This window comes from Erinaceus europaeus (genome assembly GCF_950295315.1).
Source record: "Erinaceus europaeus chromosome 5 unlocalized genomic scaffold, mEriEur2.1 SUPER_5_unloc_1, whole genome shotgun sequence".
Classification (NCBI taxonomy): Eukaryota; Metazoa; Chordata; class Mammalia; order Eulipotyphla; family Erinaceidae; genus Erinaceus; species Erinaceus europaeus.
Genome location: NW_026647112.1, coordinates 72,686 through 98,672, shown reverse-complemented (window position 1 = coordinate 98,672; position 25,987 = coordinate 72,686). Strand labels below are relative to the sequence as shown.

At 65.4% G+C, this 25,987-nt stretch overlaps 1 protein-coding gene across 7 annotated transcripts in view; it reads right to left on the bottom strand.

The window, feature by feature from the left end:
* Positions 1-25,746, bottom strand: part of MCF2L (MCF.2 cell line derived transforming sequence like) — a 42,966-nt gene extending 17,220 nt beyond the window's left edge. For 3 of the 7 annotated variants that reach the window (XM_060183730.1, XM_060183732.1, XM_060183731.1), the window contains exons 1-11: positions 16,220-16,417; positions 8,918-9,001; positions 6,663-6,777; positions 5,979-6,069; positions 4,756-4,875; positions 3,629-3,745; positions 3,162-3,311; positions 2,547-2,671; positions 2,174-2,288; positions 503-622; positions 235-426 (exon numbers count right to left, since the gene is read on the bottom strand). In XM_060183730.1, coding sequence (XP_060039713.1) covers positions 235-426; positions 503-622; positions 2,174-2,288; positions 2,547-2,671; positions 3,162-3,311; positions 3,629-3,745; positions 4,756-4,875; positions 5,979-6,069; positions 6,663-6,777; positions 8,918-9,001; positions 16,220-16,412 — 1,422 coding nt within the window. In that variant the 5' untranslated portion in view covers positions 16,413-16,417. Of the gene's footprint in view, positions 1-234; positions 427-502; positions 623-2,173; positions 2,289-2,546; positions 2,672-3,161; positions 3,312-3,628; positions 3,746-4,755; positions 4,876-5,978; positions 6,070-6,662; positions 6,778-8,917; positions 9,002-11,945; positions 12,118-14,439; positions 14,492-16,219; positions 16,418-25,453; positions 25,534-25,721 lie in introns of those variants that run through there. The other 4 variants (XM_060183736.1, XM_060183735.1, XM_060183733.1 and 1 more) reach the window with 4 other exon arrangements.
* Positions 25,747-25,987: the final 241 nt, after the last annotated feature.

The following is a 25,987-nucleotide window of genomic DNA, read 5'->3' as shown; positions in this document are numbered from 1 at the left end:
AAGGCGGCAGGGCTGAGGGTGTGGGGGGCCCGGGGCAGGGGGGCCCAGGGGTGTGGGGCACGGTGCGGGGGCCCAGGGGCAGGGGCCACAGGGGTGTAGGGGCACGGGGGGTGTAGAGCTGAGGGCGTGGGGGGCTGAGGTGCCCCAGGGTGACGAGGACGAGGGCAGGAGGGCCCGGGGCGGGGGGCCGGGAGGCGTGTCCCGGGCGCTGTGCCCGGCGGGCGGGGGTCCTACCGCCTCCAGAAGCCCGTGCAGCCGCAGGGACTGGTCGAGCGCGTCGCGGCGTCGGCCCAGCTCGGCCTCCAGCTGGTCACGGAGCCCCCGCAGCTCCCGGCACTTGGGGCGGATGCTGTCCTCCGCGTAGTGCCCGCCGCCCACCAGCCGCTCGCCCTCCAGCGCCAGCGCGCCCGCCCGCTCCAGCGCCGCCTGCGGGGACCCGGCTCAGCGTCTCCGCGCCCCTCGTGCCCCCTCGTGCCCCCGGACCCGGCCGCCCGCCGCTCACCCTGGACGCGGCCTCCAGGCCGGCCAGCTCCTTCAGCAGGTGCTCTGCGTGCGCCAGGCTGTTGCCCACGTCCGTGAGGGCGGCCAGCTTCTGGGCCGTCGCGTCCAGCGCCGCCTTGACCTGGAGGAGGGGCCGTGAGCTTGGCCGTGGCCTGCGGGGGGGCGACGGGGCGACGGGGCGGGGGGCTCCCTCAGGACCAGGGGCTCCGGGAGGGACGGAGCCTGGTGGGTCTCGGCCACTGCCACCCTCCGTGGGTGACCACCTGCTGCCCCTCAGAGGGGAGGGCCTGGCCTGGGGGACGCTGGAGTGGGGGATGCCCGTGTGGGGGACGCTGGTGGGGGGGACGCCGGAGTGGGGGACACCGGAGTGGGGGACGCTGGTGGGGGGGACGACGCCCGTGTGGGGGACGCCAATGGGGGGGACGCCCGTGTGGGAGATGCAGGTGTGGGGGATGCCCGTGTGGGGGACGCCAGAGTGGGGGGACGCCAGAGTGGGGGGACACCCGTGTGGGGGACGCTGGAGTGGGGGACACCCGTGTGGGGGGGACGCCGGAGTAGGGGACACCCGTGTAGGGGACACTGGTGTGGGGGACGCCCGTGTGGGGGACGCAGGTGTGGGGGACGCAGGTGTGGGGGACGCAGGTGTGGGGGACGCAGGTGTGGGGGATGCCGGTGTGGGGGACGCAGGTGTGGGGGACGCCCGTGTGGGGGACGCCGGTGGGGAGGACGCTGGAATGGGGGATGCCCGTGGGGGGGACGCAGGTGGGGGGGACGCTGGAGTGCGGGGACACCCGTGTGGGGGACGCTGGAGTGGGGGACACCCGTGTAGGGGACACCGGTGTGGGGGACGCCCGTGTGGGGGACGCAGGTGTGGGGGACGTCCGTGTGGGGGACGCCGGTGGGGGGGGACGCTAGAGTGGGGGATGCCGGTGGGGGGGACGCCCATGTGGGACGCCGGAGTGGGGGACACCCGTTGGGGGATGCAGGTGTGGGGGACGCCCGTGGGGGGGACGCAGGTGTGGGGGATGCCCGTGTGGGGGACGCCGGTGTGGGGGACGCAGGTGTGGGGGACGCCGATGTGGGGGACGCCGGAGTGGGGGACGCCCGTGTGGGGGACGCAGGTGTGGGGGACGCCCATGTGGGGGACGCAGGTGTGGGGGATGCCGGTGTGGGGGACGCAGGTGTGGGGGACGCCCGTGTGGGGGACGCCGGTGGGGGGGACGCTGGAGTGGGGGATGCCCGTGGGGGGGACGCAGGTGGGGGGGACGCAGGTGGGGGGGACGCCGGTGGGGGGGACACCCCTGTGGGGGACGCCCGTGTGGGGGACGCCGGTGGGGGGGGACGCTAGAGTGGGGGATGCCGGTGGGGGGGACGCCCATGTGGGACGCCGGAGTGGGGGACACCCGTGTGGGGGATGCCCGTGTGGTGGGGGACGCAGGTGTGGGGGATGCCGGTGTGGGGGACGCAGGTGTGGGGGACGCCCGTGGGGGGGACGCAGGTGTGGGGGATGCCCGTGTGGGGGACGCCGGTGTGGGGGACGCAGGTGTGGGGGACGCCGGTGTGGGGGACGCTGGTGTGGGGGACGCAGGTGTGGGGGGATGCCAGTGTGGGGGACGCCGGAGTGGGGGACGCCCGTGTGGGGGATGCACACCCCCGCCCCACCCCCACCGACCTCCCTGAAGTCCTGCTCGAAGCCCCTGAGCTGCAGACACTGCTCCAGCTTCTGCTGGTGCTTCTCCCAGAACTCATCGAAGGCGGCCTCAGTCTCGTTCAGCTGGTCCAGCAGCCTGGGGAGAGAGGGCCCTGACTCGCGGGGCTCCCCCCTGCCCTCCTCTCCTCTCCTCCCCCTGCAGCAACCTCCCTCTGCCGGCCTCCCCCTGCAGCGCCCTCCCTCTGCCCGGCCTCCCCCCCGCAGCAACTTTCCCTCTGCCGGCCTCCCCCTGCAGCAACCTCCCTCTGCCCGGCCTCCCCCTGCAGCAACCTCCCTCTGCCCGGCCTCCCCCTGCAGTGCCCTCCTTCCCTCCCGGCCTCCCCTGCAGCCCCACCTGCGCATGGTGGTCTCATTGTCCAGCTGGTCCTGGTTGAGGCCGCGCTCAGTGTCGGCCGCCAGTGGCTCCCGGATGCTGCCCAGGATCCACTGCCCCTCGGCCAGGGCCCGTCTCAGCTCTTCCTGCAGGAGAGGCCGAGCCTCGCACCCAGGGCTGGGACTCTGCCCAGCACGGTGCGGGCCGGGACTGCCGGACTCTTTCTGCGGCTGCCGGCCAGCGTCCCCTGGGCCCCCAGGGTAGAGCAGGGCGGACAGGCCCGGGCCACCCTCATCAGCAGGCAGCGTTATTCCAGGGCCGGGGGCCTGCCCGTCCAAGGACGCCTGTCCTGAGAGGAGTGGCCACGCACGTGGGCACAGGCGCTGCTCCCGGCGCTGAGGGGTGAGCGGCGACACTGAGGGGCCCTGGCCCCGGGCCCGGGCACAGACTGCAGAGGGCAGGGGTCAGAGGGCTCAGGGCGGGGAGCAGGGGGCAGAGGGCAAGGGGCAGACAGCAGAGGGCTTTAGACAGGGGCAGAGGGCAGCTGCCCCGGCCAGTCCTGACTTGACCCTAACGCCACCGCTGCTGTTTCCACACAGTCTCGTACCCGGGCACCGCGATGTCTCCCGCACGCACCTTGACCTCGCCCCGCTTCTCGGCGTGTGCGCTCAGCAGGCTGCTGGTGGACGGCACGTCGTTGGGCAGCTCTGTCTCCGCCAGCTCGGAGCCCACGCCCTGCAGCCTCTGCGCCGTCTGCTTGACCATCAGCGCGAAGCCCTCGATGGCCTGGGGGGCGGACTCAGGTCACCCAGGGGCAGCCTCTGTGACCCCTGACCTCAAGGCCCAGAAAACACAGGCCAGGTCCCTCCTCACGTGGGCTGCCTCCTCCCTCTGCCCCTCTCCCCTCAGGATGCCCTTGAGACTGGCTGAGGGGGCCCAGATGCCCACTGTCCCCTTGGCCCCGGCCAGAGGAGCTGACAAAGGCCATGGATAGCAGCCTGGCTGGGCACTGAGGGCTGGACCAGCAGGGGTGGGGCACTGGGCTGGCCGGGCACCGAGGGCAGGACTTGCAGGGGTGAGGCACTTGCTGGCCGGGCACTCACCGTGCGGTGGTAAAGCCAGCGAGAGTGGCAATAGCCCAGGGTCCCGCCCAGGTCCTCGGTCAGCTGCGACTTGTCAATGTAACCGTGCAGCTCGGGGACGGAACTCAGCATGATGACCTGGAGAGGAGACCTCGCTGAGTGACGTGCGGGCGGGCGGCCGTCTTTGTGTAGGGTCCCGGGCGTCCCTGCCGGCCGCACCCTCGGCGCCGGCTGGATTGAGCCCACGGGCGCCCGGAGGCAGGGCACAGTGGGCAGGTCCGGACACGCCTTGGCCAGCAGGTGCTGGTGTCTAAGCCCCTTTCCTCTCGCACCCTCGGCCGGCCACTGTGTGTACAGGTGACAGGGTGGCCCAGGTCCCGGGGGGATGTCCCCATGGTCCCCACGCCGTGGCGACGGTCTCAGACTCAAGCTCAGCACCCGCTCCGGCCCCACCTTGCTTGCCAGGCAAAAAGAAGGGGACCCCACACCCCGGGCACCTGGCACGGGTGGCGTCTCCTGGCGGCCGCCGAGAGCCAGCAGTGGGGACAGACGCGAGTCCGATGCCATGGAGGGGGGTCTGTCCCCGACCCTGTGGCCCACAGTGCGTGTGGGGTCCCCCGTCCTCTGCCTCACGACGTGCACAGCTCTGGGGGCCTGGGCGGCTCAGGGGACACCGCGGCCCTCTGCAGAGGGGCTGACCACATGCTCGTCTGGGCGGCTCAGGGGACACCGCGGCCCTCCGCAGAGGGGTTGACCACACGCTCCTCTGGGCACGCAGGGGACACCGCGGCCCTCTGCAGAGGGGCTGACCACATGCTCGTCTGGGCACTCAGGGGACACCGCGGCCCTCCACAGGGGGCTGACCACACGCTCGTCTGCCCCACCGTCCTCGTCCCTCTGCCTCCCGCCCACGTCTGTCCCCTCCTCCACTTTTGTCCTCGTCCCTGGGCTCTGGCAGTGTGGCCGTCCCCAGAGGGAGGCCATGGCTCTCAGTGCCCCGGCTCTCCGGCCGTAGGGCCTTCTGGACTCTGGCAGCGTGGCCGCATGGACGGGCCAGTGATCCCGGGGGTGGGGTGGGGGCCGACCCCAAGCTTCCGGGCCTCGCTGCGGAGGCCGGTGTGGGGCAGGAGCACAGCACGGTCACTCACCGGCACCTTCATCTTGAAGTCATCGCGGCTGAACTTGAAGGCCAGCTCGGACAGGGCCCTCTGAAAAAAGCCGGTGGGTCGGAGCACCAGGACGAGCTGCAGGTGGGCCGGGAACGAAGCCTGCGAGCGAGGGGCACCTCAGGGGGGTGCAGGCCACGGGGGCCAGACACGGGTGAGGACACAGAGACGGGGACCCACAGACACGGGGACTCACAGACATGGGACCCACAGACACGGGTGAGGACACAGAGACGGGGACCCACAGACACAGGGACTCACAGACATGGGACCCACAGACACGGGTGAGGACACAGAGACGGGGACCCACAGACACGGGGACTCACAGACATGGGACCCACAGACACGGGTGAGGACACAGAGACGGGGACCCACAGACACAGGGACTCACAGACACGGGTGAGGACACAGAGACGGGGACACACAGACACAGGGACTCACAGACATGGGACCCACAGACACGGGTGAGGTGAGAACACAGAGACAGGGACCCACAGACACAGGGATCCACAGACACGGGTGAGGACACAGAGACGGGGACCCACAGACACAGGGACTCACAGACACGGGTGAGGACACAGAGACGGGGACCCACAGACACGGGTGAGGACACAGAGACGGGGACCCACAGACACGGGTGAGGACACAGAGACACAGGGGGACCCACAGCCACGGGGACCCACAGCCTCCGACGGGGACTAGGACATGTGTGCACACACGCTCAGGGCACGGGACATGGGGACAGGGACACAGGCCCAGATGGACACAGGACTCTACAGGGGAACAGTGGGGACAGAGGGACACAGAGAGGGCACAGAGCACACAGGGGACAGGAGGTCTTTGAGGACAGGGGGACAGGGGACACGGGACAGGGGGACACTGAGGACAGGGGGACACTGAGGATGGGGGACAGGGGGACACAGTGATGACAGGGGACAGGAGAACGGAGACACAGAGGGGATAGGGGGACACTGAGGGGACAGGGACACAGAAGATACAGGGGGACATGGGGGGCAGGAAGACACAGGGAGGACAAGGGGACACAGGATACAGGGGGACAGAGGGGACGGGACACGGAGGACATGGAGACACGGGACGGGGATAGAGGGGACAGGGAGACACAAGGGATAGAGGACGGGGGACAGGGGACACAGAGGGGACGGGGGACACGGGGACCCGGGCGCACGCCTTCGCGTGGTTCTCACCGCGATGCGCAGGACAGAGGCCTTCACCGAGGTCCATTTGTCCTGCCGGCGGTCGATGACCAGGATGAAGCCGATGGCAGCGTCCTGCAGGCTGCGGGGGTGGGGGGGCGTGAGGGGCACAGCACAGACGCCCGAAGCCCCCTCCCGCCCTCCCAGAAGCTGCGCCCCACGCCCACCTGTCTCTCTCCACGGGGAGTGTCTGGTCCCTGCACCTGTCACAGCCCCGCACCCAGGCCACAGAGGGCAGAGGGGAACTGCTGGGGGGCAGCCTCCAGGGAACGCAGGGGTGAGGCCTGGCAGCTCCCTGTCTGAGGCGGGCAGGGGTGAGGCCTGGCAGCTCCCTGTCTGAGGCGGGCAGGGGTGAGGCCTGGCAGCTCCCTGTCTGAGGCGGGCAGGGGTGAGGCCTGGTTCAGCTCTCTGTCTGAGGCGGGCAGGGGTGAGGCCTGGTCCAGCTCCCTGTCTGAGGGGGGCAGGGGTGAGGCCTGGTCCAGCTCCCTCTCCAGGAGGAGCACCCCGCCCCCCTGCGGCCGTGGCTCAGAGCATGAACAGCCCGGGCGGCTGAGCTGTCTTGTCCCAGAAGCATCGGGTCCTCTAGACCCCACCCCAGATCCCCGGCCGAGGACCTTGGACGCTCGGCACCCTGCCCCCCGCCACCCCTGCGCCCGCTGCCCCTGCAGGCCCCACCTGGGGATGCTGGTGAGGTAGGTCAGGACATCGTGGAACTCCTTGTCGGGGACGTCCCCAAAGGCTGGGTAGTCGGGGAAGGTGATGACGGGGCTGCCGTCCTGCCCGCGGCCACCTGAGGGGACAGGCCTGTCAGCCGGGGCTGGTCACTGCGGCCATGCCGTCCTGGCCTTCTCCTCTCCTCAGCTTAGAGTTTGACTAGTTCACCTTCTCCTGTGGCCAGGGCTCAGCCCTCCAGACCAACCTTTCCAGGCAGAGACAGAGACAGAGAAAAACAGGCAGGGACAGAGAGAGAAAAGACAGACAGAGACAGAGAGACAGGAGGGGACAGAGATACAGAGAGACAGATATGCAGAGACAGACAGATATGCAGACAGAGAGACAGATATGCAGAGACAGAGAGACAGATATGCAGAGACAGACAGATATGCAGACAGAGAGACAGATATGCAGAGATAGACAGATATGCAGACAGAGAGACAGATATGCAGAGACAGACAGATATGCAGAGACAGACAGATATGCAGGGACAGAGAGACAGATATGCAGGGACAGAGAGAGAGATATGCAGGGACAGAGAGACAGATATGCAGGGACAGAGAGACAGATATGCAGAGACAGAGATAGATATGCAGAGACAGAGAGACAGATATGCAGGGACAGAGAGACAGATATGCAGGGACAGAGAGACAGATATGCAGGGACAGAGAGACAGATATGCAGAGACAGAGAGACAGATATGCAGAGACAGAGAGACAGATATGCAGAGACAGACAGACAGATATGCAGGGACAGAGAGACAGATATGCAGAGACAGAGACAGATATGCAGGGACAGAGAGACAGATATGCAGAGACAGAGAGACAGATATGCAGGGACAGAGAGACAGATATGCAGGGACAGAGAGACAGATATGCAGAGACAGAGAGACAGATATGCAGAGACAGAGAGACAGATATGCAGGGACAGAGAGACAGATATGCAGAGACAGAGACAGATATGCAGAGACAGAGAGACAGATATGCAGAGACAGAGAGACAGATATGCAGAGACAGAGAGACAGATATGCAGGGACAGAGAGACAGATATGCAGAGACAGAGACAGATATGCAGAGACAGAGAGACAGATATGCAGAGACAGAGAGACAGATATGCAGAGACAGAGAGACAGATATGCAGGGACAGAGAGACAGATATGCAGAGACAGAGATAGATATGCAGAGACAGAGAGACAGATATGCAGGGACAGAGAGACAGATATGCAGGGACAGAGAGACAGATATGCAGAGACAGAGAGACAGATATGCAAGGACAGAGAGACAGATATGCAGAGACAGAGAGACAGATATGCAGGGACAGAGAGACAGATATGCAAGGACAGAGAGACAGATATGCAGAGACAGAGAGACAGATATGCAGGGACAGAGAGACAGATATGCAGAGACAGAGACAGATATGCAGAGACAGAGAGACAGATATGCAGAGACAGAGATATGCAGAGACAGAGAGACAGATATGCAGGGACAGAGAGACAGATATGCAGGGACAGAGAGACAGATATGCAGAGACAGAGATAGATATGCAGAGACAGAGAGACAGATATGCAGGGACAGAGAGACAGATATGCAGGGACAGAGACAGATATGCAGAGACAGAGAGACAGATATGCAGAGACAGACAGATATGCAGGGACAGAGACAGACAAAGACACAGAGATAGAGATAAAGAGAGACAGACAGGCAGAAACAGAGGAAGACACAGAGACAGAGATACAGAGAGACACAAGGACAGAAAGACAGAAACACAGACACAGTGACAGAAAGAGACACAGACAGAGAGAGAAAGACAGAAACACAGACACAATGACAGAAAGAGAAAGAGAAACAGACAGACAGAGAGACCACAGCCCTGTCTCTCCGTGCACCAGGCCAGAGCAGCACTAGGCACGGTGGGCACTTTCCGGGGTGAGGACCGCACTGGCCCGCCACGTCACTGTTTCCGTCACCACTGGGCTTCAACCTCTGGGGACCCCCACACCTCGGGACCCATGGCTCCCAGGACCCCAGACCCCTGGACGCCCACCACTCGGGCACCCAGCCTTCAGGGACCTCTGCCCCCCCAGCCTTACAAACCCCGGATCCCCGTCTCCCAGGGACCCCAGCCTCCAGGGACCACTGTTACCCAGAACTCCCACCCCATGGGACCCAAGCCTCCTGGAACCCCAGCCTCCAGGGACCCTCACCCCCGGGACCCACCTGACAGGTAGGCGAAGCGTTTCTTTAGCTGGTCCTGGATGTCGGCGGCGCACAGTGGGGTGACGTCCTGGTGCATGATTTCATCTGGGGGGACAGTTACTCTCCTGACTGTGGGCATGGGGGGGGCAGGGCTCGGCAGGGGAGGCTCTACGGAAGTTTCCGGAGCCCAAGCAGCACCCGTGGTCCCAGTAGCTGGGAGGGAGCTCGGCGCAGGGCAGCCTGGGGAACCTCCTCAGGCTTGTCCTGGTGACAGTCCCCACCATGGTTGCAGGGACTCAGCACTGCCAGCTCTGAGCCTGGGGGGAAGGCAGCAAAGGTCCCCAACCCAGATGCACAGTCTGTCCCCAAACCCAGGACGCAGTCTGTCCCCAAACCCAGGACGCAGTCTGTCCCCAACAGAAGTTCCCTGTGCTCAAACCTAGAACCCCACCAGCACCCACACTGCATCTCCACCTGCACCTGCACCTCCACCTGCATCTCCACCTGCAGCTGCATCTCCACCTGCACCTCCACCTGCATCTCCACTTGCACCTCCACCTGCATCTCCACTTGCACCTCCACCTGCATCTCCACTTGCACCTCCACATGCACCTCCACCTGCACCTCCACATGCACCTGCATCTCCACCTGCACCTCCACATGCACCTGCATCTCCACCTGCACCTCAACCTGCATCTCCACCTGCACCTGCAACTCCACCTGTACCTCCACCTGCATCTCCACCTGCACCTCTACCTGCATCTCCACCTGCATCTCCACTTGCACCTCCACCTGCATCTCCACTTGCACCTCCACCTGCACCTGTACCTTCACCTGCATCTCCACTTCCACCTGCATCTCCACCTCCACCTGCATCTCCACCTCCACCTGCACCTGCATCTCCACCTGCACCTCCACCTGCAACTCCACCTGCATCTCCACTTGCACCTCCACCTGCACCTGCATCTCCACCTGCACCTCCACCTGCACCTCCACCTGCATCTCCACCTGCACCTGCACCTCCACCTGCATCTCCACCTGCATCTCCACCTGCATCTCCACCTGCACCTCCACCTGCATCTCCACCTGCACCTCCACCTGCACCTCCACCTCCACCAGCACCTGCATCTCCACCTGCACCTGCATCTCCACCTGCAGCTGCATCTCCACCTGCACCTGCACCCTTTCTGCACCAGATTCCCTCTCCCACATCTTCAATATCATGAGGGTTGTGTAGCCCAGCAGGTGTGACCCACACAGGCCTCACCATGCCTGCAGGAGCCCAGGCAGCCAACACACTTCCCAGCAATTTGGTGACTGCGACATCTGGGCCCCCCCACACCTGCCAACGTGAAATATGCCCCCTCAGCACTCCCCAGACCCTCCTCTCTGAGCCCTCCCCCAGACCCTCCCCTCTGGGGACACGGCCCCCAGCCCTCCCCCGGACCCTCCCCTCTGGGGACACGGCCCCCAGACCCTCCTCTCTGAGCCCTCCCCCGGACCCTCCTCTCTGGGGACACGGCCCCCAGCCCTCCCCCAGACCCTCCTCTCTGAGGACACGACCCCCAGCCCTCCCCCGGACCCTCCCCTCTGGGGACACGGCCCCCAGCCCTCCCCCAGACCCTCCTCTCTGGGGACACGGCCCCCAGCCCTCCCCCAGACCCTCCTCTCTGGGGACACGGCCCCCAGCCCTCCCCCGGACCCTCACCTCTGGGGACACAGCCCCCAGCCCTCCCCCAGACCCTCGCTGTGGCTCCTGAGTCCCGGATCCTGGGTCCCAGCACCTGCCCAGTCCAAACACAAGTGACAGGTGTGATCACTTCACAGGAACACCCAGCAACCCAAACAGTGACAATGACAGCAGGTAAACAGTGTTGCAGTCACGAGGCGTCTCCCCTCAGCCTGGCCCTGGGCTGCTGGCCGCCGCCCACACCTGCCACCCACCAGCTCAGTGCTGCACCAGCCTGGGGCACACACCGGAGACGGGAGAGACAGACAGACAGACAGACAGAGACATCAGAGAGAGAAAGAACAGTAGAGCTAGGAAGACAGGGAAAGAGGGACAGACAGAAAATAGCGAGAGACAGAGACAGAGACAGAGAGGAGAGAGACAACGACAGGGAGACGGAGATGGAAGAGGCAAGGGGTGGAGGAAGAGGGTTAGAGGGAGAGGGGACGGAGGGTGGCAGGGAAGGGATGGAGGAAGGAGGGTGGAGAGGGTGGGGATGTGCAGGCGTGACAGTGACCAGCCCCCCTGAGCCCCCCTGAGGCCCTGCCCGCCCCCAGCCCGCCCCCAGCACCCCTACCCTGGGTCGGCACCGCTAGGGAGGGGCCACCCACTGGGGACCCACAGGGCACGGGCCTCAGGGGAGGGCAGGGCACCTGAGCACAGAGGACTCTCAAGGCCTGCTGGGAAGGCCGGAGTGAGCAGGACGGGGACTCTGGGGACACAGAGGGGCAGGGCCACCAGCAGCACACGGCAGCCCTGTCCCCAGGCTCCAGACTGTTGCTAGGAACTGACTGTCACAGGGCAGGGGACGGGCAGGGCAGGGGACAGATGGGACAGACAGGGGACAGATGGGACAGACAGGGGATAGGGCAGGGGACAGACAGGGGACAGATGGGACAGACAGGGGACAGGGCAGGGGACAGACAGGGGACAGGACAGGGGATGGGGCTAGGGACAGACAGGGGAAAGACAGGGGACAGACAGGGGACAGGGCAGGGGATGGGGCTGGGGACAGACAGGGACAGACAGGGGACAGACAGGGGACGGGGCAGAGGATGAGGGGGACAGACCAGACAGGGGACGGGGCTGGGGACAGACAGGAGACAGGCAGGGGACGGGCTTGTTGACGCCAGGCACGGCTACGCCACCCTGATCCTTCGTGAGAACAAAGGAAGCACCCCCTCCCCGCGGCTCAGCACCCGGTGGGACTGTCACCCACAGCGCCGCCCCCTGCGGTAGGACTGTCACCCACGGCGCCCCCCCACGCGGCTCAGCACCCGGTAGGACTGTCACCCATGGCGCCCCCCCCCCCCCGCGCACCTGTGCCGCCCTTGAGGACGAGCCAGCGGCCGTGAAGGTCCTGGGACAGCGAGGTCAGCAGGCTCGGGGACATGCCGGCTCAGGAGGGGAGGCGCAGGGCACGCCCAGGACGTGTGCACAGGGCCCGGCGGCCGGGCTCCATGCTGCCCGGGGACGGACGCTGGATGCTGGACCGGGGCTCCCGCCCAGCCGTCACCAACGTCACCTCCCCGCCCGCCCCCGGCTGCTCTCGGCGCCGCCCCCCCCCGCCCCTCCAGGCCCCCTCTGCCGGGGCCCCGCGGCACTGCACCCTCCACCCAGTACCCAGCATCCACTTTCAGGGAAAAGGACGCAGCACCTACTCAGGGACTCCTCAGAGGGGCCCTCGGGCTGCTGTGACCCAGCCTGCCCCGCTGCGCGCGCGGTCACCAAGACACCAGGCCGGGCCGGGCGTTCAGGGCACCTGCTCTCCCTGGGGAGTCGCGGGGTGAGGGTGCCACCTGGGAGCCCCACCCCAGGTGGGTGCAGGGCGGGGACCTCTCACAGTGCCCATCCCCGCTGGCCCCAGGGCCACCAGGAGGGAGGGTGACAGCCAGAGTTTCCTCCCCTAAGATCAACCACCACCACACCCCACACAGCACCCCAGCTGCAGTGGTCCTGGGTCCAACTGTGCCACCTTTTTAATATTTTTAATTAAATTTTTTAAGGATATTTATTCACTTTCCCTTTTGTTGCCCTTGTTGTTTTATTGTTGTAGTTGTTATTGTTGTTACTGATGTCGTTGTTGTTGGATAGGACAGAGGGAAATGGAGAGAGAGGGGACGACAGAGAGGAGGAGAGACAGACAGACACCTGCAGACCTGCTTCACCGCCTGTGAAGCGACTCCCCTGCAGGTGGGGAGCCGGGGGCTCGAACCGGGATCCTAATGCCGGTCCTTGCGCTTTGCGCCACCTGCGCTTAACCCGCTGCGCCACCGCCCGCCTCCTTATTTTAAATTTTATTTCCTTTTTTAAAAAATCATTTATGTATTTATTCACGAGAAGCTAGGAAGAGAGAAAGAACCAGCCATCTCTCTAGTACACGTGCTGCTGGGGATCGAACTCGGGACCTCACGCTTAAGAGTCCAGTGCCTTAGCCACCGCGCCACCTCCCGGACCGCACTCATTTTCACTCCCCAGCCCTGGCTGAAGGTGGTGCTGGGGATGGAACCTGGGACCTCAGAGCCTCAGGTGCAGGAGAATCTTACGGAACCACTGCGCTGCCTCCCTAGCCCCATTGTTGTTGTTGTTATCGTTATTATTATTATTATTATTATCCCCAGAGTCTGGTTCAGCTCTGGCTGATGGTGGTGCTGGGGATGGAACCTGGGCCTCAGAGCCCCAGGCAGGAGAGTCCTTTTTTTTTTTTTTTTAATTTTACACTTTTTACTTACTTATTGGATAGAGACAGAGAGAAATTGAGAGAGGAGAAGAGACACCCGCAGCCCTGCGTCTCCACTCGTGAAGCTCTCCCCCTGCAGGTGGGTTCCGGGGGCTCGAACCCGGGTCCTTGAGCCCTGTGACATGTGCGCTTGGCCAGGCGACCACCGCCCGGCCCCCGGGAGAGTCTTGGTGCAAAACAACGTCGGCGGCGTCCATCACCGTTATTAACCTACACTGGCCGCCCGCCCGCCCGCCCTCACTGGGCCTGGGCCTGGGCCTGGCGCTGCAAGTCGGATCAGAGGATCAGAGGGAAGCGGAGCGCAGGGAGGGGCGCCGGCGGGCGGCGGGCGGCCTGGGGCGGGCGGGCGGGGGGTGCGGTGCTTGCGCGGGGCCCAGCGCCTCCCCGGCCTGCCACACCGCACAGGCACCTGCTCCACGGACCCACGAGCACTCTGACAGGGCGCCTGCTCCAAGTACCCTCGCAAGGTTCTCACCCAGCACTGCTCCAAGTACCCTCGCAAGGTTCTCACCCAGTACTGCTCCAAGTACCCTCGCAAGGTACTCTCACCCAGCACTGCTCCAAGTACCCTCGCAAGGTACTCTCACCCAGCACTGCTCCAAGTACCCTCGCAAGGTACTCTCACCCAGCACTACTCCAAGTACCCTCGCAAGGTTCTCACCCAGCACTGCTCCAAGTACCTTCGCAAGGTACTCTCACCCAGCACTGCTCCAAGTACCCTCGCAAGGTACTCTCACCCAGCACTGCTCCAAGTACCCTCACAAGGTACTCTCACCCAGCACTGCTCCAAGTACCCACGAAGTACTCTGACAGAGTACCTGCCCCAAGTACCCTCACCAGGCACCCTTGCCAGGTACTCCCACAGTACTCTTCCCATGCAGGGTCAGGTGGTTGGCGCCCCCTCTCTGGCGTGAGATTTGGGGGGGCCGGGCTTGGTGCCCTGGGCCTGCGGGCAGCAGGGAAGGCCAGTTGACCTCATGCGGCTCTGGCCGGGCCTCCCCGGGACCCGGGGCCTCCCCAGCTTGGGCCCAGGCCGCCAGGGCCTCCAGCGGCAGGCATGGGGTGGGCGCTCACCCTCGGCCCCGGCCAGCAGCCAGGAGCACCACTCGCAGAGGACGTAGTAGCTCTTCATCTCGGGCACCGAGATGCGGGTCAGCCAAGCGTCCCCCATGCTGGCAGCCTCCTGGACTTTGCCCGGGAAGCAGGACGCGGGCGGGGCCCCTGCCTGGCCCTCACACTGGCACACGCCCGCCAGCTGGCCGCACGGGGTGGCTCCTCACAGCCAGCCTGGGGACGCCCCTCCTGCCTCCGGGTGCCCCCCACGGGTGAGCAGGCGTCTCGGGGTGCCAGGCGGGCGGCCACCCTCGACCCTCCTGCTCAACCCTGCAGCCCACAAGGACCCCACAGAGACCACAAGAAGCACCCAACCGACAAGCTCCCCACACTGGGGCCCAAACAACAGGCACCCAGCACAGGGGACCCCAGACCACAGGGACCCCAGACCATAGGGACCCCAGACCCACAGGGACCCCAGAACACAGGGACCCCAGAGCCACAGAGACCTCAGACCCACAGGGACCCCAGAGCACAGGGACCTCAGACGCACAGGGACCCCAGAGCACAGGGACCCCAGAGCACAGGGACCCCAGAGCACAGGGACCTCAGACCCACAGGGACCCCAGACCCACAGGGACCTCAGACCCACAGGGACCCAGACCACAGGGACCCCAGACCCACAGGGACCCCAGACCACAGGGACCCCAGACCACAGGGACCCCAGACCCACAGGGACTCCAGACCCACAGGGACCCCAGACCACAGGGACCCCAGACCCACAGGGACCCCAGACCCACAGGGACCCAAGATCACAGGGACCCCAAACCCACAGGGACCCAGACCCACAGGGACCCCAGACCACAGGGACCCCAGACCACAGGGACCCCAGACCCACAGGGACCCCAGACCACAGGGACCCCAGACCACAGGGACCTCAGACCCACAGGGACCTCAGACTCACAGGGACCTCAGACCACAGGGACCTCAGACCCACAGGGACCCCAGTCCCACAGGGACCCCAGACCCACAGGGACCTCAGACCACAGGGACCCCAGACCCACAGGGACCCCAGACCCACAGGGACCCCAGACCCACAGGGACCCCAGACCACAGGGACCCCAGACCACAGGGACCTCAGACCCACAGGGACCTCAGACCACAGGGACCTCAGACCCACAGGGACCCCAGTCCCACAGGGACCCCAGACCACAGGGACCTCAGACCCACAGGGACCTCAGACCACAGGGACCCCAGACCCACAGGGACCCCAGACCCACAGGGACCCCAGACTCACACGGACCCCAGACCCACAGGGACCCCAGACCCACAGAGATGCACATTCCTGCTCCCCAGAGGCAGGTGTAAGGAGGGTCACACAGGGCCCCTTCCCCCACCCTGTGGTGACCGTGGACCCAGAGAGAGCTGACCATTCACGGCTGACAGCTCTCCCCACCACAACCATGCAGAGACATCTGGGACAGCCTGGCTGGCAGTGGCCACGGACTGTGACCTCCCTGCAGGGCAGACCGGAACCCCAGGCAGACCCCATGGGGCTAAGAGAGGAGACAGGCCAGGAGGATGTGGGCAGGGGACAGACCCAGGAGGAAGGGGCAGGACCGGGAGCCCCATCCATGTGCCAGGCCCTGGTCCCACAGCAGCCCCGAGCCAGCAGATGTGTCTGCAGTGGCCAGCAACCGGCTACCTGGGGCCTGCCCAGGTGGGTGGGGGGCGGGGGGCACGGGAGGCAGCCGGCCCTCAGACACAGGTGCCCACCCACCACAGCCCCGCACCGCCTCACCATGCTGCGGCCGCCTCTGGGCCCCCCGACGCCTCCGGGGCCTGGGCCAGAACCTCCGCAGGGGCCCCCGGGCCACCCCCCTGTCGGCCATCGGCTGGTCCCCGTGGGGCGAGCACAGGACAGCAGCCCAACGGGCAGTCGCGGCTCCCAGGGCAGGACGTGGCAGGGGGTGAGGCGCTGGCCGGGCGTCCATCACGAGCCCGGGACAGCACGGCGGTGCCGAGAACGGCCGGTCCCGTCCCCGGGCAGTGCTGACGCCCGGTGGGCAGGCCAGGCTTCCTTCCTGTGGAAGGCTCCACCAAACACCTCAGGCTCAGGAAGTCTCAAGTTCAAGGGGGCTGGACAGACGGGCGTGCTGGCTGGGGAAGGAAGTGACCGCCCGCCCACCCGCTGGCCACCACATTCCTGGGTGGGCTGGCTGCCATACCAGGGCGTCTGCAGGTCCAGGGGCTCAGGGCTTAGGGTCCAGGGGCTCAGAGTTTTAGGGCTCAGGGCTCAGGGACTCGGGGCTCAGGGCTCAGGGACTCGGGGCTCAGGGCTCAGGACTCAGGACTCAGGGGCTCAGGGACTCAGGGGCTCAGGGACTCAGGACTCAGGACTCAGGGGCTCAGGGGCTCAGGTCTCAGGGCTCAGGGACTCAGGGGCTCAGGGACTCAGGGCTCAGGGACTCAGGGCTCAGGACTCAGGGTCTCAGGACTCAGGGCTCAGGGCTCAGGGCTCAGGGCTCAGGATTCAGGGGCTCAGGGACTCAGGACTCAGGACTCAGGGCTCAGGGACTCAGGGACTCAGGGCTCAGGGCTCAGGGCTCAGGGCTCAGGGCTCAGGGCTCAGGGCTCAGGACTCAGGACTCAGGGATCAGGGCTCAGCGCTCAGGACTCAGGGCTCAGCGCTCAGGACTCAGGGATCATGGCTCAGGGGCTCAGGGCTCAGGGACTCAGGGCTCAGGGCTCATGGGCTCATGGGCTCAGGGGCTCAGGGCTCAGGGACTCAGGACTCAGGACTCAGGGACTCAGGACTCAAGGCTCAGGGCTCAGGGACTCAGGGCTCATGGACTCAGGACTCAGGACTCAGGGACTCAGGACTCAAGGCTCAGGGCTCAGGGGCTCAGGACTCAGGGCTCAGGGCTAGGGACTCAGGGCTCAGGACTCACGGCTCATGGCTCAGGACTCATGGACTCAGGGCTCAGGGACTCAGGACTCAGGACTCAGGGACTCAGGACTCAGGGGCTCAGGGCTCAGGGACTCAGGGGCTCTGGGCTCAGGACTTAGGGCTCAGGACTCAGGGGTCAGGGCTCAGGGCTCAGGGGCTCAGGGACTCAGGGCTCAGGGGCTCAGGGCTCAGGGCTCAGGACTCAGGGGCTCAGGGCTCAGGGGCTCAGGGCTCAGGGCTCAGGACTCAGGGGCTCAGGGCTCAGGGGCTCAGGGCTCAGGGCTCAGGGACTCAGGACTCAGGACTCAGGACTCAGGGCTCAGGATTCAGGACTCAGGGCTCCGGGCTCAGGGGCTCAGGGGCTCAGGGACTCAGGGCTCAGGGGTCAGGGCTCAGGGGCTCAGGTCTCAGGGCTCAGGGCTCATGGCTCAGGGCTCAGGGCTCAGGGGCTCAGAGCTCTGGACTCAGGGCTCAGGGCTCAGGACTCAGGGGCTCAGGGACTCAGGGACTCCGGGACTCAGGGCTCAGGGCTCAGGGCTCAGGGCTCAGGGCTCAGGACTCAGGGGCTTAGGGACTCAGGACTCAGGGACTCAGGGACTCAGGGCTCAGGGCTCAGGATTCAGGACTCAGGGCTCAGGGCTCAGGGCTCAGGGGCTCAGGGCTCAGGGACTCAGGTCAGGGCTCAGGGCTCAGGGACTCAGGTCTCAGGGCTCAGGGCTCAGGGACTCAGGGCTCAGCGCTCAGGGTTCAGGGCTCAGGACGCAGGGACTCAGGACTCAGGCCTCAGGGCTCAGGGACTCAGGACTCAGGACTCAGGACTCAGGGCTCAGGGACTCAGGACTCAGGGCTCAGGGACTCTGGGCTCAGGACTCAGGACTCAGGGCTCAGGGCTAAGGGGCTCAGTACTCATGGTTCCAGGGCTCAGGACTCACGGTTCCAGTGCTCAGGGGCTCAGGGGCTCACAGTTTAGTGCTCAGGGTCCAGGGCTCTGATGAGAGTTAAGCACCCTTGGGTAGAAATGACCATAGCCCTTGGGGGACAGTAAGCAGGGAGAAAGTGAGCTGGGGGCCGGAGAGGCTGTCACCCCCAGACTCCCTAAACATCACCCCAGGCATCAGGTAGGAGGGGCCCCACCAGCAGGGGGGAAGCTTCCCCTGGGGCAGAGCAGGCCTCTGGTATCTCTCTATTTTGTCTCCCCTCCCCTTCAATTTCCCTGCTCTGTCAAATAAAACAGAAAGAAAAAAATGGAAAGGTGTCTGCTACGAGTGGCGCGCCTGTAGAGCCCGAGTTCTGTCCTAGTGGGAAAAGAAAATAATAGTAAAAAATTGCCCAAGCACACTGGGGACGCACAGGGTTCTGCAGAGTCGCTCCCGCCCGAGGCTCCGAGGCCCCAGGTTCAGCCCCAGCGCCTCCATCAGCCGGCGCTCAGCAGGGCTCTGGGGACTCGTCTCTTTCTACTGGTCTGTCTATCTCTCCGTCACCAGCCTGAGCTGAGCAGGGCTATAGTGTCTGTCTGTCTGTCTGTCTTTCTTTCTTTCTCCATCCACCCTTCCTTCCTTCCCTCCTTCCTTTCTTTCTTTTTCTCTCCCATTAAAATAAACGAAAAATACTTTAATCTTAGAAAAGAGAAAATGAACACACGTTTAAAAACATCTATTGTAGGGCACCAAAGTAAAAGCCCTGTGGTGAGGGGGAGACATGCAGCTTCCTGGGCCAGTGGGGGGTGGGAGTGGGCGGGAGGGATGGGTCACAGTCTTTTGGTGGTGGGAATGGTGTTTATGTACACTCCTAGTAAAGTGTAGACATATAATCAGTAGTTAATTAATATGAGAGGGGGGAAATCAATTGTATGTCTCAAAGTTTCTCAAAAGACAAACTGAATCTTTTCAATATATAGGCTATGTATTTGATATGCGGACTCTCTCAAAAGCCTAGACCAAGTAGATTAGAAGCAACCAATAGCACAGCTATATACAAGATACTGGGTACTGTACAGCAAACCATAACAAAGGGACTTTTCAAAGTTAACCCAATTAACAAATAATGTGATGATAACATTAACTATTGATTGTCTTTTTGAACCCTAAGACAGCAGGAACCTCACATCTCCACTATAGAGCCCCTACTTCCCCCAGTCCTGGAACCCTTGGATAGGGCCCACTTTCCCGTATGCCTCTCCCAATCCATATAAAATAATATTGCATCCGCCGATCACAACCTAACCAACGCAACGATTGCCACCTCAACATGCTTCACCTCAGACTGTGTCCAGAGACTTCACGTGTGGAATGACAACCCTTCAGCTTCATTACTCGGGTGAGACCTTTCCTTTCATAGTACACTCTAATTTCATCTCAGGTAGTTCACTTTCTAACAAAGTCCCATAACCTAGACATACACCAGTTTCTGTGAGAGAGAGCTTATGTTCACACGTATCCATAAACTACTGCAAAATATATACCTGAAAGCAGAAGTACACTAGAGTTTGCAGTGAGTACCCCCCTAACACTTCCTCTCCACTATTCCAAGCTTTGGGTCCATGATTGCTCAACAATTTGTTTGGCTTTGTATGTTAACTCTCTTTTCAGTCACCAGGTTCCAGATGTCATCAGGATGCCGGCCAGGCTTCCCTGGACTGAAGACCCCACCAATGTGTCCTGGAGCTCAGCTTCCCCAGAGCCCCACCCTACTAGGGAAAGAGAGAGGCAGACTGGGAGTATGGACCAACCAGTCAATGTCCGTGCTCAGCGGGGAAGCAATTACAGAAGCCAGACCTTCCACCTTCTGCAACCCACAATGACCCTGGGTCCATGCTCCCAGAGGGATAGAGAGTGGGAAAGCTGTCAGGGGAGGGGGTGGGATATGGAGATTGGGTGGTGGGAATTGTGTGGAGTTGTACCCCTCCTACCCTATGGTTTTGTTAATTTATCCTTTCTTAAATAAAAAATAAATTAAAATAAATAAATAAATAGAAACATCTGTTGGTAGCCAAGCCCAGCAGACAAAGCTCAGTGCTCAGGCTGAGCAGAGAGAGGGCTGCCAGGGGCCCCTGGGGCTGAGGGGAGGGGGCCCTCAGGCCCCGGCGGGAAGGCAGGCGCCCCCTCCCTCACTACAGGCAGGACAGAAATGGGGTGAGCCAGGGACCCAGGTGGGGGTGTCCAGCGGGCATGGGCAGAAAAGGCCGGGGCATGTAGCGGGGGTGAAGGCAGGCGTGCGGGTCCGAGAGGCTGCCCCCAGATGTCACAAATGTCGCCCTCCAGACACCCCAAGTATCACACCCAGAGGCCCCAGCCTTGAGGGTAGGAGGGCCCCAGATTTCACCACCTCCCTCTGCCCAGCAACTATTTTTGCAAAGGAAGAAACAGGACAGACGTGACAGGGGGCACTGCAGCCGAGTCTCACTTCCCCTCGCCCGGGACCAGCGGGGACACTCGACTCAGGAGGGACCCAGTCAGGAGGCAACATGCCTCACACTCTGGGGCACCGTGAGGCCCCCAGCTCCGGCAGCAGGATGGGGCTGGAAGATGGGGGAGACACTCGTCCGAGAGTGGGACACGCAGCTGAACCCCAAACACAGGGGCTGGGCAGGGCCCCCAACACCCCAGACATGACGGGGCAGGTGGAGAAGCTCACGACCGCTCACTGAGCCATCCACCCACTTCTGTCTACCCACCCACCCCTCCGTTTGTCCATCCATCCACCTATCACCCATGTACCCACCCACCCACGTCATCCATCCAAGTTTGTCCGTCGTCCACGATCCGTCACCCGCCCCCACTCAGCCTTCATCTGCGTCACCACCCTCATTCACTGACCCATCACGCTCAGCCCACCATCCCGGGAGCTCCCTCCTCCCACCCGTGTTTGCCTACGCGCCACTCACCCAGCATCACTGTCCCGACTTTGCTGAAGGCTGGGCCCCACTGAAAATGCTGGTCTCCAGGCCTGGGGACCCCCCGGCCTTGGAATCCATTTGGAGGACCCCCCCCAGCCTGAGGCAGTGGCCTGTCCAAGGTTTGCTCAGCTGCCCAAAGATCCCTCACCAGGACACTGGACTAGGGGAGGGAGAACAGAGCTGAGGACAGGGCACCCGCAGCCTCCAGGTAGAGGACAGACGTACTGACTTGTTGGGCCCAGACAGGGGGACAGGCAGCCCCTCAAAGGTGGCTCTGGAGCCCTGTCCATGGTGAGAGTGACCAAGACCAGCTCCTAGGGACCAGCTCCCATGTCCCCCGAGTGACACCTGTTGGACAGACCTGCCCCCATGTCCCCTGAGTGTCCCCTGCTGGACGGACCTGCCCCCAGTCCCCGAGTGTCCCCAGCTGGACGGACCTGCCCCCAGTCCCTGAGTGTCCCCTGCTGGAGAGACCTGCCCCCATGTCCCTGAGTGTCCCCTGCTGGACAGACCTGCCCCCAGTCCCCGAGTGTCCCCTGCTGGACAGACGTGCCCCCAGTCCCCGAGTGTCCCCTGCTGGACAGACGTGCCCCCACACCCCCGAGTGTCCCCTGCTGGACAGACCTGCCCCCAGTCCCCGAGTGTCCACTGCTGGACAGACCTGCGCCCACATCCCCGAGTGTCCCCTGCTGGACAGACGTGCCCCCAGTCCCCGAGTGTCCCCTGCTAGACAGACCTTCCCCCACATCCCCGAGTGTCCCCAGCTGGACAGACGTGCCCCCAGTCCCCGAGTGTCCCCTGCTGGACAGACCTGCCCCCACATCCCCGAGTGTCCCCTGCTGGACAGACCTGCCCCCACATCCCCGAGTGTCCCCTGCTGGACAGACCTGCCCCCACGTCCCCGAGTGTCCCCTGCTGGACAGACCTGCCCCCAGTCCCCGAGTGTCCCCTGCTGGACAGACCTGCCCCCATGTCCCCCGAGTGTCCCCTGCTGGACAGACCTGCCCCCAAGTCCCCCGAGTGTCCCCTGCTGGACAGACCTGCCCCCACGTCCCCGAGTGTCCCCTGCTGGACAGACCTGCCCCCACATCCCCGAGTGTCCCCTGCTGGACAGACCTGCCCCCAGTCCCCGAGTGTCCCCTGCTGGACAGACCTGCCCCCAGTCCCCGAGTGTCCCCTGCTGGACAGACCTGCCCCCACATCCCCGAGTGTCCCCTGCTGGACGGACCTGCCCCCAGTCCCCGAGTGTCCCCTGCTGGACAGACCTGCCCCCACATCCCCGAGTGTCCCCTGCTGGACAGACCTGCCCCCAGTCCCCGAGTGTCCCCTGCTGGACAGACGTGCCCCCACACCCCCGAGTGTCCCCTGCTGGACAGACCTGCCCCCAGTCCCCGAGTGTCCACTGCTGGACAGACCTGCGCCCACATCCCCGAGTGTCCCCTGCTGGACAGACGTGCCCCCAGTCCCCGAGTGTCCCCTGCTAGACAGACCTTCCCCCACATCCCCGAGTGTCCCCTGCTGGACAGACCTGCCCCCAGTCCCCGAGTGTCCCCTGCTGGACAGACCTGCTCCCAGTCCCCGAGTGTCCCCTGCTGGACAGACCTGCCCCCAGTCCCCGAGTGTCCCCTGCTGGACGGACCTGCCCCCAGTCCCCGAGTGTCCCCTGCTGGACGGACCTGCCCCCAGTCCCCGAGTGTCCCCTGCTGGACGGACCTGCCCCCAGTCCCCGAGTGTCCCCTGCTGGACGGACCTGCCCCCACGTCCCCGAGTGTCCCCTGCTGGACGGACCTTCCCCCAGTCCCCGAGTGTCCCCTGCTGGACGGACCTGCCCCCAGTCCCCGAGTGTCCCCTGCTGGACGGACCTGCCCCCAGTCCCCGAGTGTCCCCTGCTGGACGGACCTGCCCCCAGTCCCCGAGTGTCCCCTGCTGGACGGACCTGCCCCCAGTCCCCGAGTGTCCCCTGCTGGACGGACCTGCCCCCAGTCCCCGAGTGTCCCCTGCTGGACGGACCTGCCCCCAGTCCCCGAGTGTCCCCTGCTGGACGGACCTTCCCCCAGTCCCCGAGTGTCCCCTGCTGGACAGACCTGCCCCCAGTCCCCGAGTGTCCCCTGCTGGACGGACCTGCCCCCAGTCCCCGAGTGTCCCCTGCTGGACGGACCTGCCCCCAGTCCCCGAGTGTCCCCTGCTGGACGGACCTGCCCCCAGTCCCCGAGTGTCCCCTGCTGGACGGACCTGCCCCCAGTCCCCGAGTGTCCCCTGCTGGACGGACCTGCCCCCACGTCCCCGAGTGTCCCCTGCTGGACGGACCTGCCCCCAGTCCCCGAGTGTCCCCTGCTGGACGGACCTGCCCCCAGTCCCCGAGTGTCCCCTGCTGGACGGACCTGCCCCCAGTCCCCGAGTGTCCCCTGCTGGACGGACCTGCCCCCAGTCCCCGAGTGTCCCCTGCTGGCCGGACCTGCCCCCAGTCCCCGAGTGTCCCCTGCTGGACGGACCTGCCCCCAGTCCCCGAGTGTCCCCTGCTGGACGGACCTGCCCCCAGTCCCCGAGTGTCCCCTGCTGGACGGACCTGCCCCCAGTCCCCGAGTGTCCCCTGCTGGACGGACCTGCCCCCAGTCCCCGAGTGTCCCCTGCTGGACGGACCTGCCCCCAGTCCCCGAGTGTCCCCTGCTGGACGGACCTGCCCCCACATCCCCGAGTGTCCCCTGCTGGACGGACCTGCCCCCACGTCCCCGAGTGTCCCCTGCTGGACGGACCTGCCCCCAGTCCCCGAGTGTCCCCTGCTGGACGGACCTGCCCCCAGTCCCCAAGTGTCCCCTGCTGGACGGACCTGCCCCCAGTCCCCGAGTGTCCCCTGCTGGACGGACCTGCCCCCAGTCCCCGAGTGTCCCCTGCTGGACGGACCTGCCCCCAGTCCCCGAGTGTCCCCTGCTGGACGGACCTGCCCCCAGTCCCCGAGTGTCCCCTGCTGGACGGACCTGCCCCCAGTCCCCGAGTGTCCCCTGCTGGACGGACCTGCCCCCAGTCCCCGAGTGTCCCCTGCTGGACGGACCTGCCCCCACGTCCCCGAGTGTCCCCTGCTGGACGGACCTGCCCCCACGTCCCCGAGTGTCCCCTGCTGGACGGACCTGCCCCCAGTCCCCGAGTGTCCCCTGCTGGACGGACCTGCCCCCAGTCCCCGAGTGTCCCCTGCTGGACGGACCTGCCCCCAGTCCCCGAGTGTCCCCTGCTGGACGGACCTGCCCCCAGTCCCCGAGTGTCCCCTGCTGGACGGACCTGCCCCCAGTCCCCGAGTGTCCCCTGCTGGACGGACCTGCCCCCAGTCCCCGAGTGTCCCCTGCTGGACGGACCTGCCCCCAGTCCCCGAGTGTCCCCTGCTGGACGGACCTGCCCCCAGTCCCCGAGTGTCCCCTGCTGGACGGACCTGCCCCCAGTCCCCGAGTGTCCCCTGCTGGACGGACCTGCCCCCAGTCCCCGAGTGTCCCCTGCTGGACGGACCTGCCCCCAGTCCCCGAGTGTCCCCTGCTGGACGGACCTGCCCCCAGTCCCCGAGTGTCCCCTGCTGGACGGACCTGCCCCCAGTCCCCGAGTGTCCCCTGCTGGACGGACCTGCCCCCAGTCCCCGAGTGTCCCCTGCTGGACGGACCTGCCCCCAGTCCCCGAGTGTCCCCTGCTGGACGGACCTGCCCCCAGTCCCCGAGTGTCCCCTGCTGGCCGGACCTGCCCCCAGTCCCCGAGTGTCCCCTGCTGGACGGACCTGCCCCCAGTCCCCGAGTGTCCCCTGCTGGACGGACCTGCCCCCAGTCCCCGAGTGTCCCCTGCTGGACGGACCTGCCCCCAGTCCCCGAGTGTCCCCTGCTGGACGGACCTGCCCCCAGTCCCCGAGTGTCCCCTGCTGGACGGACCTGCCCCCAGTCCCCGAGTGTCCCCTGCTGGACGGACCTGCCCTAGACCTGCAGGGGCCTGTGGCGTCGCTGAGCCTCTGCCCTGCGGGACCCGCGGGCTCCAGGGCCGCCGCACCGGCGCGACGAGACGTGACGTGACGTCCCCGCAGGACCCTGAGCTCGGCCGCTCCCGGGCGCAGGCGGGCCTCGCGGTCACGTGACTGTGCGACACCCCCGCGGCCCTGAGGATGCGACAGGCGGCCGACCCGACCCCCGACCCCGCCCCCACCCCGCCCCCGCCCGTCCTACCCGCGCGCACGGCCGCGGCCGCCGCCCTCCGCCGCAGGCGCTGCAGGGCCATGGCGCTCGGACCCGGGGCCGACGGGGAGGGTGGCCCCGCCCGGGGGGACGCGCTGGGGGGACGGAAGCGGAAGCGGCGCCTGCGCGGGATCGTCACCTGCGCTGCGGGTCCGCCGCCACCTGGGAGCGCAGGCCCCTCCCCTCCCCCTCCCCCCTCCCCGCCCCCTCCTCCCCGCACCCTTCCTCCCCTCCCCCCCTCCCCCCCCGGAGCCCCCACCTGGGGCGACCCCCGGGCAGGTGCACAGGCCGCAGCAGCGGTGCATGTCGTGCATGGCGCAGGGAGGCGGCCGGAGGCCTCGCGGCGGCGCAGGACCAGAGCGGGGGGAGGGGGGAGGGGGAGGGGGCAGGGGGAGGGAGGGGGAGGGAAAGGGGGGAGGGAGGGGGGAGGAGCCGCTGGCTGCAGGGCTGAGGCTGAGCAGGCGCCTCCCCTCCTGCCGCACCTGAGCACCACGCAGCACCCAGTGCCCTGGGCTCAGTCAGCAC